We start from the raw sequence: 18,348 nt of genomic DNA, 5'->3' as shown, positions 1-18,348 counted from the left end.
GAGATAAGCGCCGCAACCCCAGAGTTGGTCACGACTGGACCTAATGGTCAGGGGTCCCTTTACCTTTACCTTGGGTTAAGAACTTAATTCGTTCCGGAGGTCCGTTCTTAACCTGAAACTGTTCTTAACCTGAGATACCACTTTAGCTAATGGGGCTTCCCGCTGCCGCCGCGCTGCCACCACGCGATTTCTGTTCTCATCCTGAAGCAAAGTTCTTAACCCTAGGTACTACTTCTGAGTTAGCGGAGTCTGTAACCTGAAACGTCTGTAACCTGAAGCGTCTGTAACCCAAGGTACCACTGTACAGTTAAAAGCACATAGAAATCAAGGGGAAGTTTCGTATGTAATGGCTTGATAGTTTTCTGCTGGGGAAGATGCAGATCTTACCATAGAAACGTACCATTTGTAAATAATAGAAAAGAAACTTTCTAAGCATATGCCGGCTGTTGTTGAATCTGTAAACGGGAATTGCTGAGGTTGACCTCCATAGAGGGTTTTGTAACAGCTCCCATTTCACACTTTTGTACAAATTTTGACCTAACTCCTGCCACTACCTACACACATGCATCTGTCACTCTGAAAAGCTTCTTCATGTGAGTTTTCTTCTGCAAACTGGCATGACACAAGTGCTTGTGGGTAGCTTAGGCTTATGCCAAGGCTATGGTGGCAGCATTTCTGCTCTTTGCTAAACATATGGTCCCAGGAGAACAGCCGAGAGGCGCATTAGCTACAGCAGAGAAGGTAGGCAGGTGTGTAGGAGGGTGAAGCTGCAGAGTGTTGGGAAATGTCCTGGGAACTTCAAAACATCAGAAATGAGCAAATGAGGGCTGAGGAGCAAGCCAAGAAGACGTAAGCTGGTGGCGGAGAAGAACAAAGGCATAAGATTAATTGTGTAACCGTGTTTGGGATTTTGCAAAGGCATGGAGGAACACATTGGGACAAAGAGGATTAAAGTGGTATCTCAGGTTACATACACATCAGGTTACATACGCTTCAGGTTACAGACTCCGCTAACCCAGAAATAGTGCTTCAGGTTAAGAACTTTGCTTCAGGATAAGAACAGAAATCATGCTCTAGCGGCGTGGCGGCAGCAGGAGGCCCCATTAGCTAAAGTAGTTCTTCAGGTTAAGAACAGTTTCAGGTTAAGAGCGGACCTCTGGAACGAATTAAGTACTTAACCTGAGGTACCACTGTAGAGATGCCAAGATGGTTACAGTCAAATAAAAACAACAAAATGAATTTGGGAGGGCAACTAATGTAACGGAGTCCTCTGTGAGGAGACCATAACGTGATTTGAAGTCGCTGATATATTCCTTTCAGCCATCTGAATTAATGAAGAAGCTCTAGTGGTTCTTTAACTGAGTCATTATACTCTCTGGGTAGAATACAACTCAAGAATCTTGGCTCCCTTTATGGGGGCAGAAGAGGCTGGTTGCATAGATTCTCTGCTGTGACAGGGTTATAACCCTTTGGCTGATATATTAAAACACACTGCTGGGAAGCATTTTGACCAGACCTACTAATCCTTGTCTTTGAAGTCAGAAGTCATGTGCTGAAGGGACTGCTGGAACAGTGAAAAGTACAGAACAAAACTGAATTGATGAAAGCATTGTTTCTGCATGACAGTGCTCAATTGCCTGGAGGAATATTATATATTTTCCTATTATACCTAGAGTGGTTTTTTTTAATAAATAAAAAAAAAAACTTTTTAAAAAACAACCCTAGTATTTTCCTAGTTTAGGCCATGAATTTAGCATTACATTGTGTAAATTAAATATTGATTCACCTAGCTTAATAAATGGGAACAGACTCAAATCTTTTTGCTATGCTGGTAAATAGAAGTTGATCTACACATTAACCAGAAAGGGGTAGATACAAAAACTTATGGAATATGCATACCGGAAGAATAAGAAATCAAGATAACAATTTTTATATATATAAAAGAATGGAAATGGTTTATTGAATATTTACAGCTATATTATAAGTAGATAAAAACATTGGCAGGGTTACTGTCATAACCTGGAGTTTCATAAGAGTATATATTTAAAGAAGATGAATAAATGAGCAAATTATGTTAATTTGGATATGCAGAAGATATTAAAAACAAATTTAAGGAACCGGAGAAAGAGGGGGAAGGAAGTCAAGTTTTGAAATGTCAAAATGATTGTAAAATTCGTGAAATGTATAAAATTCGTGAAATGTATAAACTTGAAAAGTACAAAATTTTAAAAAAATTAAACAAATCAGAAAGGGGTGCTAGATTGAAAAAGGAAGAACTTTTAGCTTCGCCACTCTATAAATGCTCATTGTCTAAAAAATGTTCATCTTTAGGAATGTTTCCTTAGCAAACTGCTCCCAGCTACTCAAAACCTTTCTCTCTGCGCTCTTAACATGAAGCAGCATTCAAAGATATGACTCACCCTCCTACAAATCTGCAGACTGAAGCAGTGCAATCCAGAATTCTATCGCCATGCTCTGAATAATGTGCAAATGAGGGGTTGCCAAGTGGATCTTTTATTTTTATAAAATCAAGAGGTGATGCCAGGGAAGCACTTTACAGAGCTCTCTGCCTTTATTGTATTGCATTGTTTTGAAGCTGTGCTTCATATGCTGTTTCACACTGTGTTTCTTATTGGATTTGTGTTTTGTCCATTATATGTTTGTAAGCTACTAACAAAGGATATTGTCCTATCAGGAGACCTAAGCAATAATTAAAATAATAGAGTATCAACTAGACAGAGCCTGGCGGTTTTTCGTGTGTGTGTGTGTGTATATATATATATTAATAATAATAATTTATTATTTGTACCCCGCCCATCCGGCTGGGTTTCCCCAGCCACTCTGGGCGGCTTCCACAGAGACAAAAAATACACTAAAATGTCACACATTAAAAACTTCCCTGAACAGGGCTGCCTTAAGATGTTTTCTGAATGTCAGGTATATGTGTGTGTGTGTAAATATATATATATATATATATATATATATATATATATATATATATATATAAAATTTTTTGTTGATATGTAAAGTAACAGAGTAGCTTACAGCTGCGAAGCTAAATAACTCTTCTAAGTGATTGATAACTTCTTTCTAAAGACTATACAGTGGTACCTCGGATTAAGAACTTAATTTGTTCCGGAGGTCCGTTCTTAACCTGAAACTGTTCTTAACCTGAAGCACCACTTTAGCTAATGGGGCCTCCTGCTGCCACTGCTGCACGATTTCTGTTCTCATCCTGAAGCAAAGTTCTTAACCCGAGGTAATATTTCTGGGTTAGCAGAGTCTGTAACCTGAAGCATATGTAACCTGAAGCGTATGCAACCTGAGGTACCACTGTACAATGTCCAGACTCTCTATATTCAAAAAGAACTTTCATAAACGTATAACTGAAAAGAACATATTTGCAATCTCATGCTTATTCACTTTGTTCCTTGCAGAGAGCTCCTGCACAGGTTTCTCCCTATTAACTCTTATTTTGTTTATTTATTGATATTGAGGGATCTTCCTCTGTCTGTTACACTTCAGACAGATTACACTAACACAAACTGTCCTCAGCAGTATCCCGAGAAGTCTGCCTCAGCATCCATTCTCCCTCACACACAGAGAGAGAAGCAGAAAGACAGTTAAAAATGACAGCTACTAGAATAACAGTCACAACAGAATGGAATGCCTCTGTCGTGTAATTCAAAATCAGCCAATCACATGAGAGCTACTGCCAGAGAAAAAACCCCCATGACAAAAGTACACAATCATTTAACCTGAGTAAACATCCCCATTTCAGAAAATTAAACCATTATCCTTAACATGCGCACAGTAACCTAGTGAGTTTTCACACACCAGGAAGAGAAGCCTAGTGGTTCTAGATGTAGGGTAAGATAAAGGTAAAGGACCCCTGGATGGTTAAGTACAGTTGAATTCAACTATGGGGTGCGGTGCTCATCTCTGCTTTTAGGCCGAGGGAGCTGGCATTTGTCTGCAGACAGCTTTTCCGGGTCATGTGGCCAGCATGACTAAACCGCTTCTGGCACATGGAGGACTGTGATGAGCAGTGCTTTTTTCCTGGGGGGTCACAGGGTTGCGCATACCACTAAATATTTTACGAATCTAAGTTTGACCTTATTGATTGGCAGTATTTCAACATGAGTAGGAAAATGAGAGTACCCCTAAACACTTTTTTAAAATAGAAAACAGCACTGGGTAAGAGATTCCTGTTGTCTGGCCAGTATAGGATTTTGAGGGAAGAGCTTCATTCTCATGAAGGCAGAGATCTGAGATCCCTGACTTTCTGTACCATCAGTAGCACTGAGTTTGGAATAGGGGAAATTTCAGACCCCGCCAAGTGCCCCTATTTCCCAGGAACCGTCCCAGATTTACAGAAGCTGTCCCAGTTTCTGATGTGATCCTGGAATGTCCTGCTTTTCCTTAGGACCTCCCTATTTTAAATGTTCCCTAAGACTCTCATGGAGCATTACCAGCACAGAACGCAGAGGCTGATGAGAAACTCTACTTACATCTCCATCCACTTTCTCTCTCACTCGCTGAATGACCAAACCAAAGGAGATGGCTATGCCTCTAGAGCCCTAGTGACCAAGGAGCCAGCAGAGGGAGGTGTCACAATGAAGGGCGTGTCACAAGGACCTCCGCAACCTAGCAACCACCAGCACTCAACTGACACTCCTCTCAACTGACACTACTAAGTTTCCTTACATGGCTTTTAATCCATGTCCAGCTTTTTACAAGTATGTAAAATGAAATTTATTCCTTTATAGTCAAGCTTCCGTTGTTCCTGCACCTACTGAGCATTAGCTGTCTAATTTACCTCTCTGCCTCTTTGGTCCTATATTGCTGAACAGTGGAAAACCAGAAATCACCCTTGCATGTTTATTCATTTTATTACTCTCCTTCACTGACAGGTCCCAAGGCAAGTTACAACCATATAAAATTATTATTATAGTTGTTATTAATTAAATTTGTATCCTGCCCTATACACACAGGTTTCAGGGCAGTTCACAGGATAAGATCACAATATAAAAATACAAAATACATAATAAAAATAAAAACAACCCAATAACACCCCCCAACACAAAAGGGCATTGGGTGTCAACAGGGCAAGTCTTGAAAATACAACTCTCTCGTGTCAAAAGCCAGGTAACAGACCCCGCAAGTGCCCCTATTTTCAAGGGACAGTCCCAGATTTACAGAAGCTGTCCCAGTTTCTGATGTGATCCTGCAATGTCCTGCTTTTCTTTAGGTCCTCCCTATTTTAAATGTTCCCTAAGACTGTCAGAGAGCATTACCAGCACAGAATGCAGATGCTGATGAGAAAGTCTACTTACATCTCTATCCACTTTCTCTCTCACTCGCTGTATGATCAAACCAAAGGAGATCGCTGTGCCTCTAGAGCCCTAGTGACCAAGGAGCCAGCAGAGGGAGGTGTCACAATGAAGGGTGTGTCACAAGGACCTGCACAACCTAGCAACCACACTACTCTCTGACACTACTAAGTTTCCTTATATGGCTTTTAATCCAGGTTCAGCCCCAACACATTTTAAAAGGGAATAGGATGTCAGTCAGATCACCCAAAGGCCTGGTTAAAAAGGAACATTTTTGCCTGGCGCCTAAAGGTGTATAATGAAGGCACCAGGCGAACTTCCCTGGGGAGAACATTCCACAGATGGGGAGCCACTGCAGAGAAGGCCTGTTAAAATGTGAGAAATGGGACTCACAGTACTCTCCTGATCTACATCCCTAAACTGGTTTGGGCATTCACGACTCAAAACTCAAGATGAACTCACTTTCCTAGGAGTATCATTACGAGTATCCTGTGAAGAGAGTGCTTGAAGACCGTAGACAGAATAGCACCCTCTGGATATTATAAGACAATTCTCATCATCTCATTGAAAGAGGTGGGTTTGCTTAGTGTGGAGAAGGGATGTTTAAAAGGGAAACATCAAATACCACATACTAATATTACTATAGAAGAAACATCAGCATGCTGAAGGGTTTTGTACCTACCTTGGCTGTCCTTTGAAAGATGGGCCCTGGGAGGCAGGAAGGGGAGGAAGACAATGCAAGATATCACCCTCTCCAAAGGACATGCTTAATGCTCCCACGGTGAGTTATCAAGTGACTCTTGTGTCACTAGCCTAAAAAGAACGTCCTTTTCCACGGCATGACATGTTATTAGTTTTCCTTTTCCTAAAGTGTAAGTAGAATCCACGCTCACTTCCCTTCACTGTTACAAAACAGTGGGTGGAGTCATAAAGATGCCCAGAAGGGCAGGCTGAAGCATTTAAATTATTCCCAAGCTTAATCTTTTAAATGTTCCCATAGACTGGCAGGGAGCATTACCAGCACAGAATGCAGATGCTGATGAGAAAGTCTACTTACATCTCCATTCACTTTCTCTCTCACTCACTGAATGATCAAACCAAAGGAGATTGCTATGCCTCTAGAGCCCTGAGGACCAAGGAGCCAGCAGAGGGAGGTGTCACAATGAAGGGCGTGTCACAAGGACCTCCGCAACCTAGCAACCACCAGCACTCAACTGACACTCCTCTCAACTGACACCACTAAGTTTCCTTATATGGCTTTTAATCCATGTCCAGCTTTTTACAAGTATGTAAAATGAAATTTATTCCTTTATAGTCAAGCTTCCGTTGTTCCTGCACCTACTGAGCATTAGCTGTCTAATCTACCTATCTGCCTCTTTGGGCCTATATTGCTGAATGGCGGAAAACCAGAAATCACCCCTTGTGTATTTATTCATTTTATTACAGTTCTTCCAGGGCTTTTTTTTCAGGGGGGATGCAGGGATACACATACCCCTAAACATTTTGTGACTCTAAGTTTGACATCATTGAGGGGCACTATTTCAATATGAGTAGGAAATTGAGAGTACCCCTAAATATTTTATTTTTTTTTAAGAAAAAAAGCACTGGTGACGAGACCCAGAGCGCACGGAAATGCCATTTCCCTTCCCACCACAGTGGTACCTATTTATCTACTCACACTGATATGCTTTTGAACTGCTAGGTTGGCAGGAGCAGGGACTGAGCAATGGGAGCTCACCCCATCGTGGGGATTCGAACCAGCGACCTTCTCATCGGCAAGCCCAAGAGTGGTTTAAACCAGAGCGCCACCCACATGCCTGCTGGTATAGACAAATCTAAGTTAGATGCCTGCTGGTCTGATTCAATTATAAGGCAGCTTCCAATGTTCCTGTAATTTCTCATATCAGGCCAGACATTATTATCACCATCATCGGGTGGTTTCCAACATATACTGTATATAAAATTGTAAGACCACAAGATGGCAGTAAACTCCAACAAAAATCAACAGTATTAACTCCTCTTGTATACTTCTAGTTTAAGTAAGACTACATGAAAATATGTCACAGAATCGTAGAATAATGGAATTGCAGATTTGCAAGGAATCCCAAGGATCATGTAGTCCAACCCCCTGGAATGCAGGAATCTTCTGCCCAATGTGAGATTAAGAGTCTCATCATGCTTTCCCAACTGAGCTATGATTGGTGGTTTCCCATAAGCAAGGAAAATTGTCTTTGAAAATGAGGCATGATTTGTGATGGTCTTAATAATAATATCTGCGCAGTAAATGTTCTACAGATCAACTGGTTTATTTCTTAGGAACGGAAGAATCTTTACAGGAAGGTTTGCTAATCCCCCCCCCCACAACCTGCCATGCCTCCGTGTCTTTATCAGCAGACTTACATGCAGAAATTCAGCAGGGGATCATATATATATATATATTGCTGCAAAGAGAACTCACCTGAGTTGCAGTTGGTGGTAAGAGGGCAGCTAAAGGCAGGAGACAGCCAGGCCCTTTATTGCTTTGTAGTAAGAAGAGAAGGGGTTTTCAACTTATATATTCCCAACACTGCCTTGGAAGCAAGCAGATGATAGAACTTTCAGACTGCTACATTTCAAGATATGCTGCTTTTATTTACATGAGCCTCAGGAGATAGGGGTCTATATTAAGACAGGTGTATAGCAGGAGCTTTTGCATTATGGTGTTGGAGGAGACTCTTGAGAGTCCCATGGACTGCAAGAAGAACAAACCTATCCATTCTGAAGGAAATCAGCCCTGAGTGCTCACTGGAAGGACAGATCCTGAAGCTGAGGCTCCAATACTTTGGCCACCTCATGAGAAGAGAAGACTCCCTGGAAAAGACCCTGATGTTGGGAAAGATGGAGGGCACAAGGAGAAGGGGACGACAGAGGATGGTCGGACGGTATTCTTGAAGCTACCAGCATGAGTTTGACTGAACTGCGGGAGACAGTGGAAGACAGGAGTGCCTGACGTACTCTGGTCCATGGGGTCACAAAGAGTTGGACACGACTAAACGACTAAACAACAACAACAACATAACAGGAGAAACCTGTGCTTACAGATGTTGTTGGACTCCAACTCCCATCAGCTCTAGCCAGCATGGCCAATTGTCAGGGATGATGGGAGTTGTGATAGTAAAAATAAAAATGATGATGATAATAAGTTATGATTTATACCTGGCCCATCTGGCTGGGTTTCCCCAGCCACTCTGGGCAGCTCCCAACAGAATATGAAAAACACAATAAAACATCAAACATTAAAAACTTCCCTGAACAGGCCTGCCTTCAGATGTCTTCTAAAAGTCAGATAGTTGTTTATTTCCTTGACATCTGATGAGAGGGCGTTCCACAGGGTGGGTGCCACAACCGAGAAGGCCCTCTGCCTGGTTCCCTGTTACCTCACTTCTCGCAGTTAGGGAACTGCCAGAAGGCCCTCAGTGCTGGACCTCAGTGTCCGGGCTGAACGATGGGGGTGGAGACGCTCCTTCAGGTATACTGGACCGAGGCCATTTAGGGCTTTAAAGGTCAGCACCAACTTTTTGAATTGTGCTCAGAAATGTATTGGGAGACAATCCAGCAACATCTAAAGGTCTCCCCCGCCCCCCTCCTGTACAGCAGATATACCTGGGAGAAAATCCCATCCCCTTTGTGATGCCAGAACACATTTGAGGACAAGAAACTTTACAGTGATGTGCTCTAGGCTAGTAAAGGAGCTCCATTAGAAAGAGATGGACAACCGATCCGTTTCAATGAAGCTTTGGACAGTATCTTTTGATCTTTAAAATTAATTTTTAATTTATGCTTAGTGTATTATATGAGATAAATAACTTTTAACACACTGTGGCTTTATGTTTCAGTTAGGGTTTTTTGTGATTTGCAAACCTGTAAGCTGCTTGAAAGCTTATAGAGACAACATACACACACACCAAAAACAAACAAACACTGAATCACACACTTTCACCAATTGTTTAGTAGAACCGCCCTGAGATCTACAAGTATAAGGCGGTATAAAAATACCCAACTAACTATCTAAATATTAATTTCCTGCTAAATAAATAAATAAATAAATAAATGTAATGCCGACTAACTGTAAAAAAAGTGGGGGTGGGGTTTTCAGATTGTTTGTTTGTTTTAAGGCTTAGTCATTCTTCAAGAAACATATTCTTTTCTGGCACTGTAAAAAATAAAAATAAAATTTGGAAACTCCTTTCCTCAGCTGACCTCTCTGGAAATAATAAGCAAACAGCTGAGTTTCATTTTGTCACATCTTTCATGCTTAATTCTGCTCTGTGGTTTGCAGTGATGATATCTGGTGATGGGGTGTGTGCCCCTGCCCCAGGTTTTGCTGCTCATGCAGGCAGAAGATTTGGGGGGGCGCACGGAAGATTGGGTTTCATTGCCATTCAGTGTTCTAAATGAAGCCACATGGGCTGCAAATTGATGGGAATATTTTTATTGCTCTTGTAGGTTTAGGTTCTTATTAGGACACAATCGCTTTCTTGGAAATGTTGCTTCTCTCCCACCCCCTTGCCATCAGCTCTGACACTTGCAGAACAAAAGAAAATGACAGGACAAGATGATGATGGAAGTTGTGTGTTGGGCAGGGAGCAGAACCTATGAGCGATTCACCAACCTGTCAAACGGCTCAATAAATCCCAGTTGCCAACGCACCACTTACGCCACAGCAGTTTCATTCCCTTCCACTGGGCAGTTTCAGGGCCACCTCCTTGACTTCGGCGGTGTTGCGCCTGGCAACAAGTGACCAGTTGCAGCTTGTGTACAAATACACACACACAGCGAGAGAGAGAGGTGTTTGGAAAAGAGCTTATGGAGAACTGAGCAACATTTCACGACCCTTTTCTGAATGATGGAGCAACAGCTGCTGCGCACCTCTCAAGGAAAGAATAATAGAATTGGAAGGGACCCCAACCAACTGCAATGTCAGAATCTAAACATACAGTCCCCCCCATCCGATTTCAAACCACACCGTACCCTACTTTAGCTTTGCAAATGCTAAAGTTTCGTTGCTAGCAGTTGAAATGCTAGCAGTTTCATTTAGCAGTTTCATTGCTGCATCAGAGGGGCAAAAATGTCTTTACCGTGGAGAAAAGTTGGAAGAAAACTCTCCAGCCCTGCGGAGAGCTCGTCGGAACTGGGGGCGCTTCCTAAGGGACGGGGAAGGTTAAAAATACAAAGGTAGAAGCCGTCTCCGCTTCTAGCTCTGCCGGATCCCTCCCCATCCTGCAAAAACCCCTCCTTGCAAATCTCATCGCCTCACTCCGGAGCAGAAAGGGCTCCGCCCTCTTCCCATTGTTGGCTGTCAGTCACTCGGCACTTGGCCCCGCCCAAGCGCCTGCAGTCCCCGCCGCCAATCGCGGGCTTCCCGGGAAAGGATGACCTCACCCTCTCCGTCGCCATTGGCCAGCTATATTAAGAAAGTAGCCGGCGCCTTTAAATACCACAGCCCGAGTTGCCGCGGCGCCATGGAATAAAGTCGACGGGAGCAGTCGCTTGCTGGAAGGCGCAGAGGGCGAGGCGCGCGTCGTTGTTGCAGAACAGATCGCGGCCCGGAGGCTCAGCAAAGCAAAGCTGTGTCGGATTCCTTCCTGCGAGGGTTTGCCTGCCTCCACTGATCCCTTTCTCCGGAGCCGTCGGGCAACAGGCGGCGACGAAAAGGGCCGCCGGTCCAGATTTGGAGCGGAAAAGAGCACCTCGACGACGCGTCGGAAGAAGAAGCCGGTGGAGGAGAGCCGCCGATAGACCTGCCCCGCCTGGACGTGGCGAAGTGGGCGGTTCCCGCGGCAAGGCCGGAGCCCGCAGGCAAGATCCTCCCGGCCCCGTCGGCCTCTCTCCCGGCGTCGGTTCGCGACGGTGCCCTGCAGAAGGCGCGAGCAGACGGCTGCTGCCGATCGCGGGGAAGGGGTCGCCGCGGTTTCCCTGCTGGAGCAGTATAATCGCGCGGGCTTGGCGCAGCTAGCCATGGCGGCGATCCGCAAGAAGCTGGTGGTGGTGGGCGACGGGGCGTGCGGCAAGACGTGCCTGCTGATCGTCTTCAGCAAGGACGAATTCCCCGAGGTGTACGTGCCCACCGTCTTCGAGAACTACGTGGCCGACATCGAGGTGGACGGCAAGCAGGTGGAGTTGGCGCTGTGGGACACGGCCGGCCAGGAAGACTACGACCGCCTGCGCCCGCTCTCCTACCCGGACACGGACGTTATCCTCATGTGCTTCTCGGTTGACAGCCCCGACTCCCTGGAGAACATCCCGGAGAAGTGGGTGCCCGAGGTGAAGCACTTCTGCCCCAACGTGCCCATCATCCTGGTGGCCAACAAGAAGGACCTGCGCAACGACGAGCACGTGCGCAACGAGCTGGCGCGCATGAAGCAGGAGCCGGTGCGCACCGACGACGGCCGCGCCATGGCCATCCGCATCCAAGCCTACGATTACCTCGAGTGCTCGGCCAAGACCAAGGAAGGCGTGCGGGAGGTTTTCGAGACGGCCACGCGAGCCGCCTTGCAGAAGCGCTACGGCACCCAGAACGGCTGCATCAATTGCTGCAAGGTGCTATAATGGCGCGCGCAAAAAGGCGCAAAGAAGGGGCAGTTTTCTGGAGGGGCGCGCTGGAAAGCCGAGAGCCGCGCGCAGGACAAACCCGGGGGGAGAGATGGGTGGGTGCCGTCGGAATGCATGCTTCTAGAAGGGGGCGCGGGAGCATGTGTGAACCCCCCACGGGACACGGGGAGGCCTTGATCATCTTCGCAGAGGGCGGACCCCTCGCCAAGGCATCGCCCTGTTTGCTGACACTGAGAGGCAACGACTCTCCCCGCCTTCCAAAAGGGCTACTGTGAGACTTGAATGTACCGGGCTCCTTCCTTTCTTTCTTTCCTTGCTGGGGAGGACTGCAAACCCATCGCCAAGCCAAATATGGGAATCCATTTCTCGAGCCATTGTGATGGAGGCTATAGTAAGACTATTGAGGTGTCTCCCCACCCAGGACTGAACGGATAGTAACTCTACAAAGAGACATTGTGCTGGACAGATTTGTTCTCTCTCCCCTCTCCCACGCCCAAATCTCCTGCTGTGAATTCGTATTTTCCTTGAGGCTTTGAAAAGGGGAGGAGGGCGGTGGTTTTTCCAGGGGGAGGGATCTCTGCTGTGTGTACATATAAAATATTCTCTCGTTTAAACCGGAATACTGAAATAGTGTGACTTATTTAACACTGGACTGGGCTGCAGTCTCTCTTGAGACTTGTTATATTTCAGTTTGGGGAAATTGTGGCCTATTCTCTCGCCTGCCTCTGTTCCCTCAGTGTTTGTTCTTGTGATGGTTTATTAAGAAAGGAGTTTGGAGATCTGGAGAGGGCAGTAGAATGAGTTTGGGGGTGGAGCAGGGGAAGAGGGACATGGGTTGACAATTTTCATAAGCCTGGTGCCTGCTCTCCCTCTTGCTTCCCATCCCCTCCCCTTACTTTTTGAGTCAGCAAATGCTTCCCTGTGGTTTATTTAAATAAATTATCTTCCTTTGCAAAAAAGAAAAAAGAGCCTACTTTGCACAAACCAGGATGTTTTTGGTTTTTTTTTTAATTTTGAACACTTTATGTGCTTGCTGATCTTCCATCTGAACACTGTAGCATTGCAAAACGCCCTCTTGGAACCTCAAACCTCATTCTGAGCGCAAATCAACTAAGCACTTTCCAGCAAAACACTTCGAAAACACCCCGGTGATGTCATGATTTAAGCACCTAAATCACTTTCACCAGTTGGTGATCAAGAGGGGGCTTGAAAATGTTTAATTTTGGCTTGATTGTGCCAACTTTGTTTTCTGTGTTACTGATTTACAAAGAAGTAAAACCACTGTAACTTCCTTTTGGTTGCCTTGAAAAAAACAAGTAGGAACAACGTCTTGTGACATTTACTTGTCTTTTTAAAAGTTTTTTTAAAAAAATATAGTACTAAGTGGACTCTTTTGGGCTCATTTAAAATAGCAGTACACTTATTTTCACAGGGCAACTTGTAGGCCTCTGTGAGAATAATCTGTACTTCTGTTTCGGAGAACACATTTAGTTTTCCCTTCCCCTTTACATTTTTTTTTTACAGTGGTACTAAAGACTCTTAAACACACACTACTAAATCAACCTGGTTAAAAAGAGAAGACCTGTGTAGTTTACATTAAAATTATATAAGCTGTGTATGCAGGTGGTTTTTTTTAATGTAAAGTATTAAAAAAATTCTATGACTACACTCACAAATGCTCTTTGCACTTTTTTGAGGTGTAATGAATCCTGGTCCTGGATTTTAAAAAAGCATTAAAAGGCTTAAAAAGTGAAGCTGATGATGATCTTGAGACAATATATTTATAATTCTGGCTGCAGAACTCTGTCCCAACTGTAATAGTGGGGCACCCTTAGAAGAAGCATTTATTCTTTAGGACAGATTGAAATGCTGTGCAGAGTGAATTGTTTTAAATCCCATTGACTTTGTGGATTTAAACAGCCTAAATGCATGCAGGGTTGCAGTTTTGTGGCTGCGCTAAGCTTATGAATATCTTGCACTAAAGGAGAGTTTTCTTTTATGGGGGGAGGGGAAAGCTGCTTTAAAAAAAAAGAGTATTTGAGGCTGATCTGTAGTTCTGTAACAAGCAGCTGAAAAGCATAAAAAGCCTTTGTCCTGCTGGGGTGAAGTCAGTGCCTCTTCCGGGTCCTAAAGCCCGCTGACTTTTGTTTACATGCCGTAAATGGCAAATTAAAGTGCTATGGGAGCTGCAGACATTGATGAGATCAGGACTGATATGGGGCTGTTGCCAACCAGGCAGAATTCTTGTTCTAACAAAGATTTACGAGTTTTGACATGACCCGCTTTCTGTTGTGCATATGTTCCTGGCGACTTGAGCTTAACTGAAAGTAGTGTGTGAATGTGAGCTTCACTGGCGTGGGCTTTTGCTACACTTTGCCCTCCCTGTGGAGAAAACATAAATCCCAGGCGACGCTGGCATAACCTGCTGATTTATCTTGATTTACAATACTAGTGGGAAGAAGCAAATCAAGAAGATGCCATCTCACTAGAGCAAACCCCTGGAAATGGTTTTCCAAATTGTTGCTGTTTTTAAACAAATTGAACCCAAATGATTTCATCTGAATTCATCCCGCTTGTATCAATGCAAGCCACTTGAAAATTGTTCCTGTAGGTTGCAGGTGGCTAACCCTAGTTTGGGAGCCTGGTCTGGCCCCATGAGCAATTTTTTCTGACCTCCAATGCCCCACCAATTTCGGTGGCGGTGCAGGGGAAAAATCAACCCAGCAGTGAGGGGCAGAACCCAACACCCTAATGAGGATGCATATTGCCCTGTCCCCAGTCATCACATCAAGTTGTTTAGTCGTGTCCGACACTTCGTGACCCCATGGACCAGAGTACTCCAGGCACTCCTGTCTTCCACTGCCTCCTGGAGTTTTGTGAAATTCATGTTAATCGCTTCTATAACACTGTCCCACCATCTCATCCTCTGTCGTCCCCTTCTCCTTGTGCCCTCAATCTTTCCCAGCATCAGGGTCTTCTCCAGCGAGTCTTCTCTTCTCATGAGGTGGCCAAAGTATTGGAGCCTCAACTTCAGGATCTGTCCTTCCAGTGAGCACTCAGGGCTAATTTCCTTCAGAATGGATAGGTTTGATCTTCTTGCAGTTCATGGGCCTCTCATCAAGTAGCCCACATCAGCTGGGGGAAGGGTCATAACCGCAGCTGATGTGCATGGTGGGGGGCTATGTTAATGCAAGAGAGTGTGGGATAGTCACACCCAAGTGGCTTGTGGGTCCCTGAAGGTTGGTCAAGGGTGCCTGAAGTTCTCAGATCCTCCTACTCCTGCTTTCAAAAAAGTTAACTACCCTTTGTTTTAGGTTCAGAACCATCTTGCAATATTGATAATGTACATGGAAGTTTGATTTTTACAGAGCTGCTAAAACAAGGTCCATTTTGTGTGATCACACAAGCAACTGGAAGCTTTTATTTGGGGGGGGGGGGAGAGAAAATGGGTAGAGTAGATCCTTCCCCTAACCCAGCACCCTCTGAATATTCAATTTCCTTCAGCTCCAGCCAGAATGGCCAGTGTTTAGGGATGATGGGAGTTGTAGTCCGGCAACACCAGCAGGTTGGTGAAGAAACTCAAGAGAAGTTGACATTAACTGTTCTTAATTTTGGCAGGAATTTGGAAACCTCCAATCACATGCATCTCTTGATATGAATTAATTATACAACTTACAGAGGGTTTTTTCTTTCTTTCTGTCAAGGGCAAGGGGGATTTTGTCATTTGGAAGGCAAAGGCGCTGGCAGATGGTTCTATAAAAGGGCATTGCTGCTGATGTGATACAAAGGAAGCCTTCAGCACTGCCAACATAAGCTCAGATGACATTAGCCTACAACCTAAATGAATACACATAACTCTTCAGAGTGGTACTCTGAATTTAACATTCATGTATCTCTGGGTATTAATCGGGTCATGTTGGGATACCAAATCCTGCTAGATATGCAGGATCTGGACAAGAAAGCACAGAAGACCAAGAGAATTTGGGAGGTGTTGCCAGAATAGGTTTCTAATGGGCAGCTTGTGTTGTTAATTTAAGATAGGATCTGTTTTTCTGTTGCCTTTAGCCTCGGCCCATAATGAACCCTTGAAGCTGATATGTTGGATTTGTGCTGTGCTCGCTTCATGATCTCAGTGAAAATTCAACTGAATGGAATCCTTGAGTGGTTTGATGAAACCAGCATGCTCCCCCACAACAATCTGCCCAGAGTCCATGGTGAAAAACTACAGGTGGTGTTTTGTTGGTGACAAGGGCTGCAGACCTTATCAGCTGCTTGATTTTACCCTTATACCCTGTATGGGCTCCCCTCAACTGCCATGAAATTAGCTGAGCAAGCCCATAAGCTAGTATTTAGGTACGCAATCAATGCAGGCTATAAATTGAATAAATAGCAATAAGTAACTCCCACTCCACAACAACAACAAGGAAGATTTGTATGCAGCAGTGCTGTGCATCTGGATGATTTTTCTGCATCCCCATTGCAGGACTCATTGGGACCCCAGTGAGCTAGCTGTGTGTATTTGCCATTCAGGGTCAATACTTCCTTTGCAAGATTAGAACTGAATTGGGACAATCTGTACACACACACACACACACACAACCAGATTATCAATCAATATACCCATTTACATTTCCCCCCTTTTTTATCCCCCCCCCAGGACTTCCCTCAGCTCCTCTCTCCGGTTTCTTTGCACATATAATCCTATGCGTATTGTAAAATTGTACATATCATTGCCTTATCTATCATATATTCAACAAATAAGTTTGTGGGTGTTTATTCAAAACCTGCCAAGGAGTCCAAATCATTTTGTTGTCTGTGTTAGTCTAGTTTAAATGAAGACTAGTCGTAATATTCATCGCTCCATGAAGCAATAGGGGGATCGTGGCACATTATGTTTTTTATTATAAATTTTTTATTAGTTTTCCAACATGAATTAAACACATTACAACTCACAATACATAGACAAACAAACATATAAACACGTATAATTTCATAACCTCTTTTTCTTAAGCCTTATTTCACCAACTTCCCCATGCCTCCCTTTTCTGCATCCCTGTTTTAAAATTTTCCAGCAACCCCTGATTTCAATTAACTTATAATTCACTTTCTTTAATCCTTCTTCTCTTACCCAATCATTTACCACTGCAATTCTGTTTTACATTACCCATGACATTTTAGCACTCATTAATTTTACAACAGTTCTTAAGATAAACTTTGTATTTCTTCCAATCTTCTTCCACCGTCTCTTTTCCTTGGTCACGGATTCTGCCAGTCATCTCAGCCAGTCTCATGTAGTCTATCACCTTCGTCTGCCACTCTTCCAGCGTGGGTAGTTCCTGTGTCTTCCAATACTTTGCTAAAAGAACTCTTGCTGCTGTTGTAGCATACATAAAGAACGTCCTATCTTTCCTTGACACCAATTGGCGATCGTGGCACATTATGGTTGAGCGTGCTGCAGCGGATAGATTTCTTCAGCTTTGGAGAAGGTCCAGGTCCAGGTCTTTTCTTGGCCTTTGGAAGGCTTTCAGATAGCCTTGGGCAATGCTCACGCCCCTTCAGTTGAACCTGCTTTGCAAGGTTGCTTCAGTGACATGAAATAAGAATTGCGAAATGCTTTTTGTACCGTGCAAAAAGTGGCATTGCTCCTCCCTCTGTGTAAATTTAGATGTGCAGTATTTTAAGATACGATGCTAATACGGTGGCAATGGATTACCAGTTGAAAGCTAAAAACTGTGTGTGTTTATTCTTTGCAGCTCTCCCATAAGTCTTGCTGTCTATACTGTGAGGAGCAAGCAAAGGCATCTCTGGATATGTTGACGTAGAAACCCCCTTCAAAACCCTGTGCATACTCTGAAAATTCAAACTATTGGCCTTCATGAGTAAAGTTTCCCTTCAAATGCAACTGTGCTGATCTAGGAAAGTAATTCAGCCTCTGATTTGACAAATGTACATTTAACACACTATTTCTTCCAAGCACAGTGTCTTTTCCTCATTTTACATTTTCAGTGGCTCTGGCTAACAAAGGTTACATAACTGAACTGATACATTAATCATCTTATACCAAACTCGATATTCTGTTTCCAGCAAAATTCTCTCAGGCAACTTTTATGACCCTTGCACTCTAGTGATTTGAAGTTGGTGAGTAGCTTAAAGAAGAATCACTGTTTGCCCACTGCTGGGAAGGGGGGAAGAGGAAGAGATATACTTTACCTCCATTGCCAGAGGCATTGCAGGTGGGCGGAGGCTTCCCAAGGCATCCGGTTTGGCCACTGTGAAGACAGGGTGGCCATTGGCAGGATCCAGCAGGCTTGCCTTATGTTCTTATGAGCATGGGTGGATGGCTTCTGCCTCAGGTGGTGCAATCTCTTGTACTCATCCTCCCTTCTAGAGAGAAGCAGAAACATTTTTACGTGATGTGGAAGCA

At 44.2% G+C, this 18,348-nt stretch overlaps 1 protein-coding gene and 1 long non-coding RNA gene across 2 annotated transcripts in view; both read left to right on the top strand.

Annotated features, from left to right (window-relative positions):
- Nucleotides 1-18,348, top strand: part of LOC128410124 (uncharacterized) — a 149,406-nt gene that overhangs the window by 129,862 nt on the left and 1,196 nt on the right. The window lies entirely within an intron of this gene.
- RHOB (ras homolog family member B) lies at nt 10,823-12,544 on the top strand. The gene has a single exon (XM_053380900.1). The coding sequence runs from the start codon at nt 11,331-11,333 to the stop codon at nt 11,919-11,921; it is 591 nt and encodes a 196-aa protein (XP_053236875.1). The 5' UTR covers nt 10,823-11,330; the 3' UTR covers nt 11,922-12,544.

The sequence above is a fragment of the Podarcis raffonei genome, chromosome 3 (genome assembly GCF_027172205.1).
Source record: "Podarcis raffonei isolate rPodRaf1 chromosome 3, rPodRaf1.pri, whole genome shotgun sequence".
Taxonomy (NCBI): Eukaryota; Metazoa; Chordata; class Lepidosauria; order Squamata; family Lacertidae; genus Podarcis; species Podarcis raffonei.
Note: the sequence above shows the minus strand (reverse complement) of the source record. Positions and strands in the feature narration are given on the sequence as shown.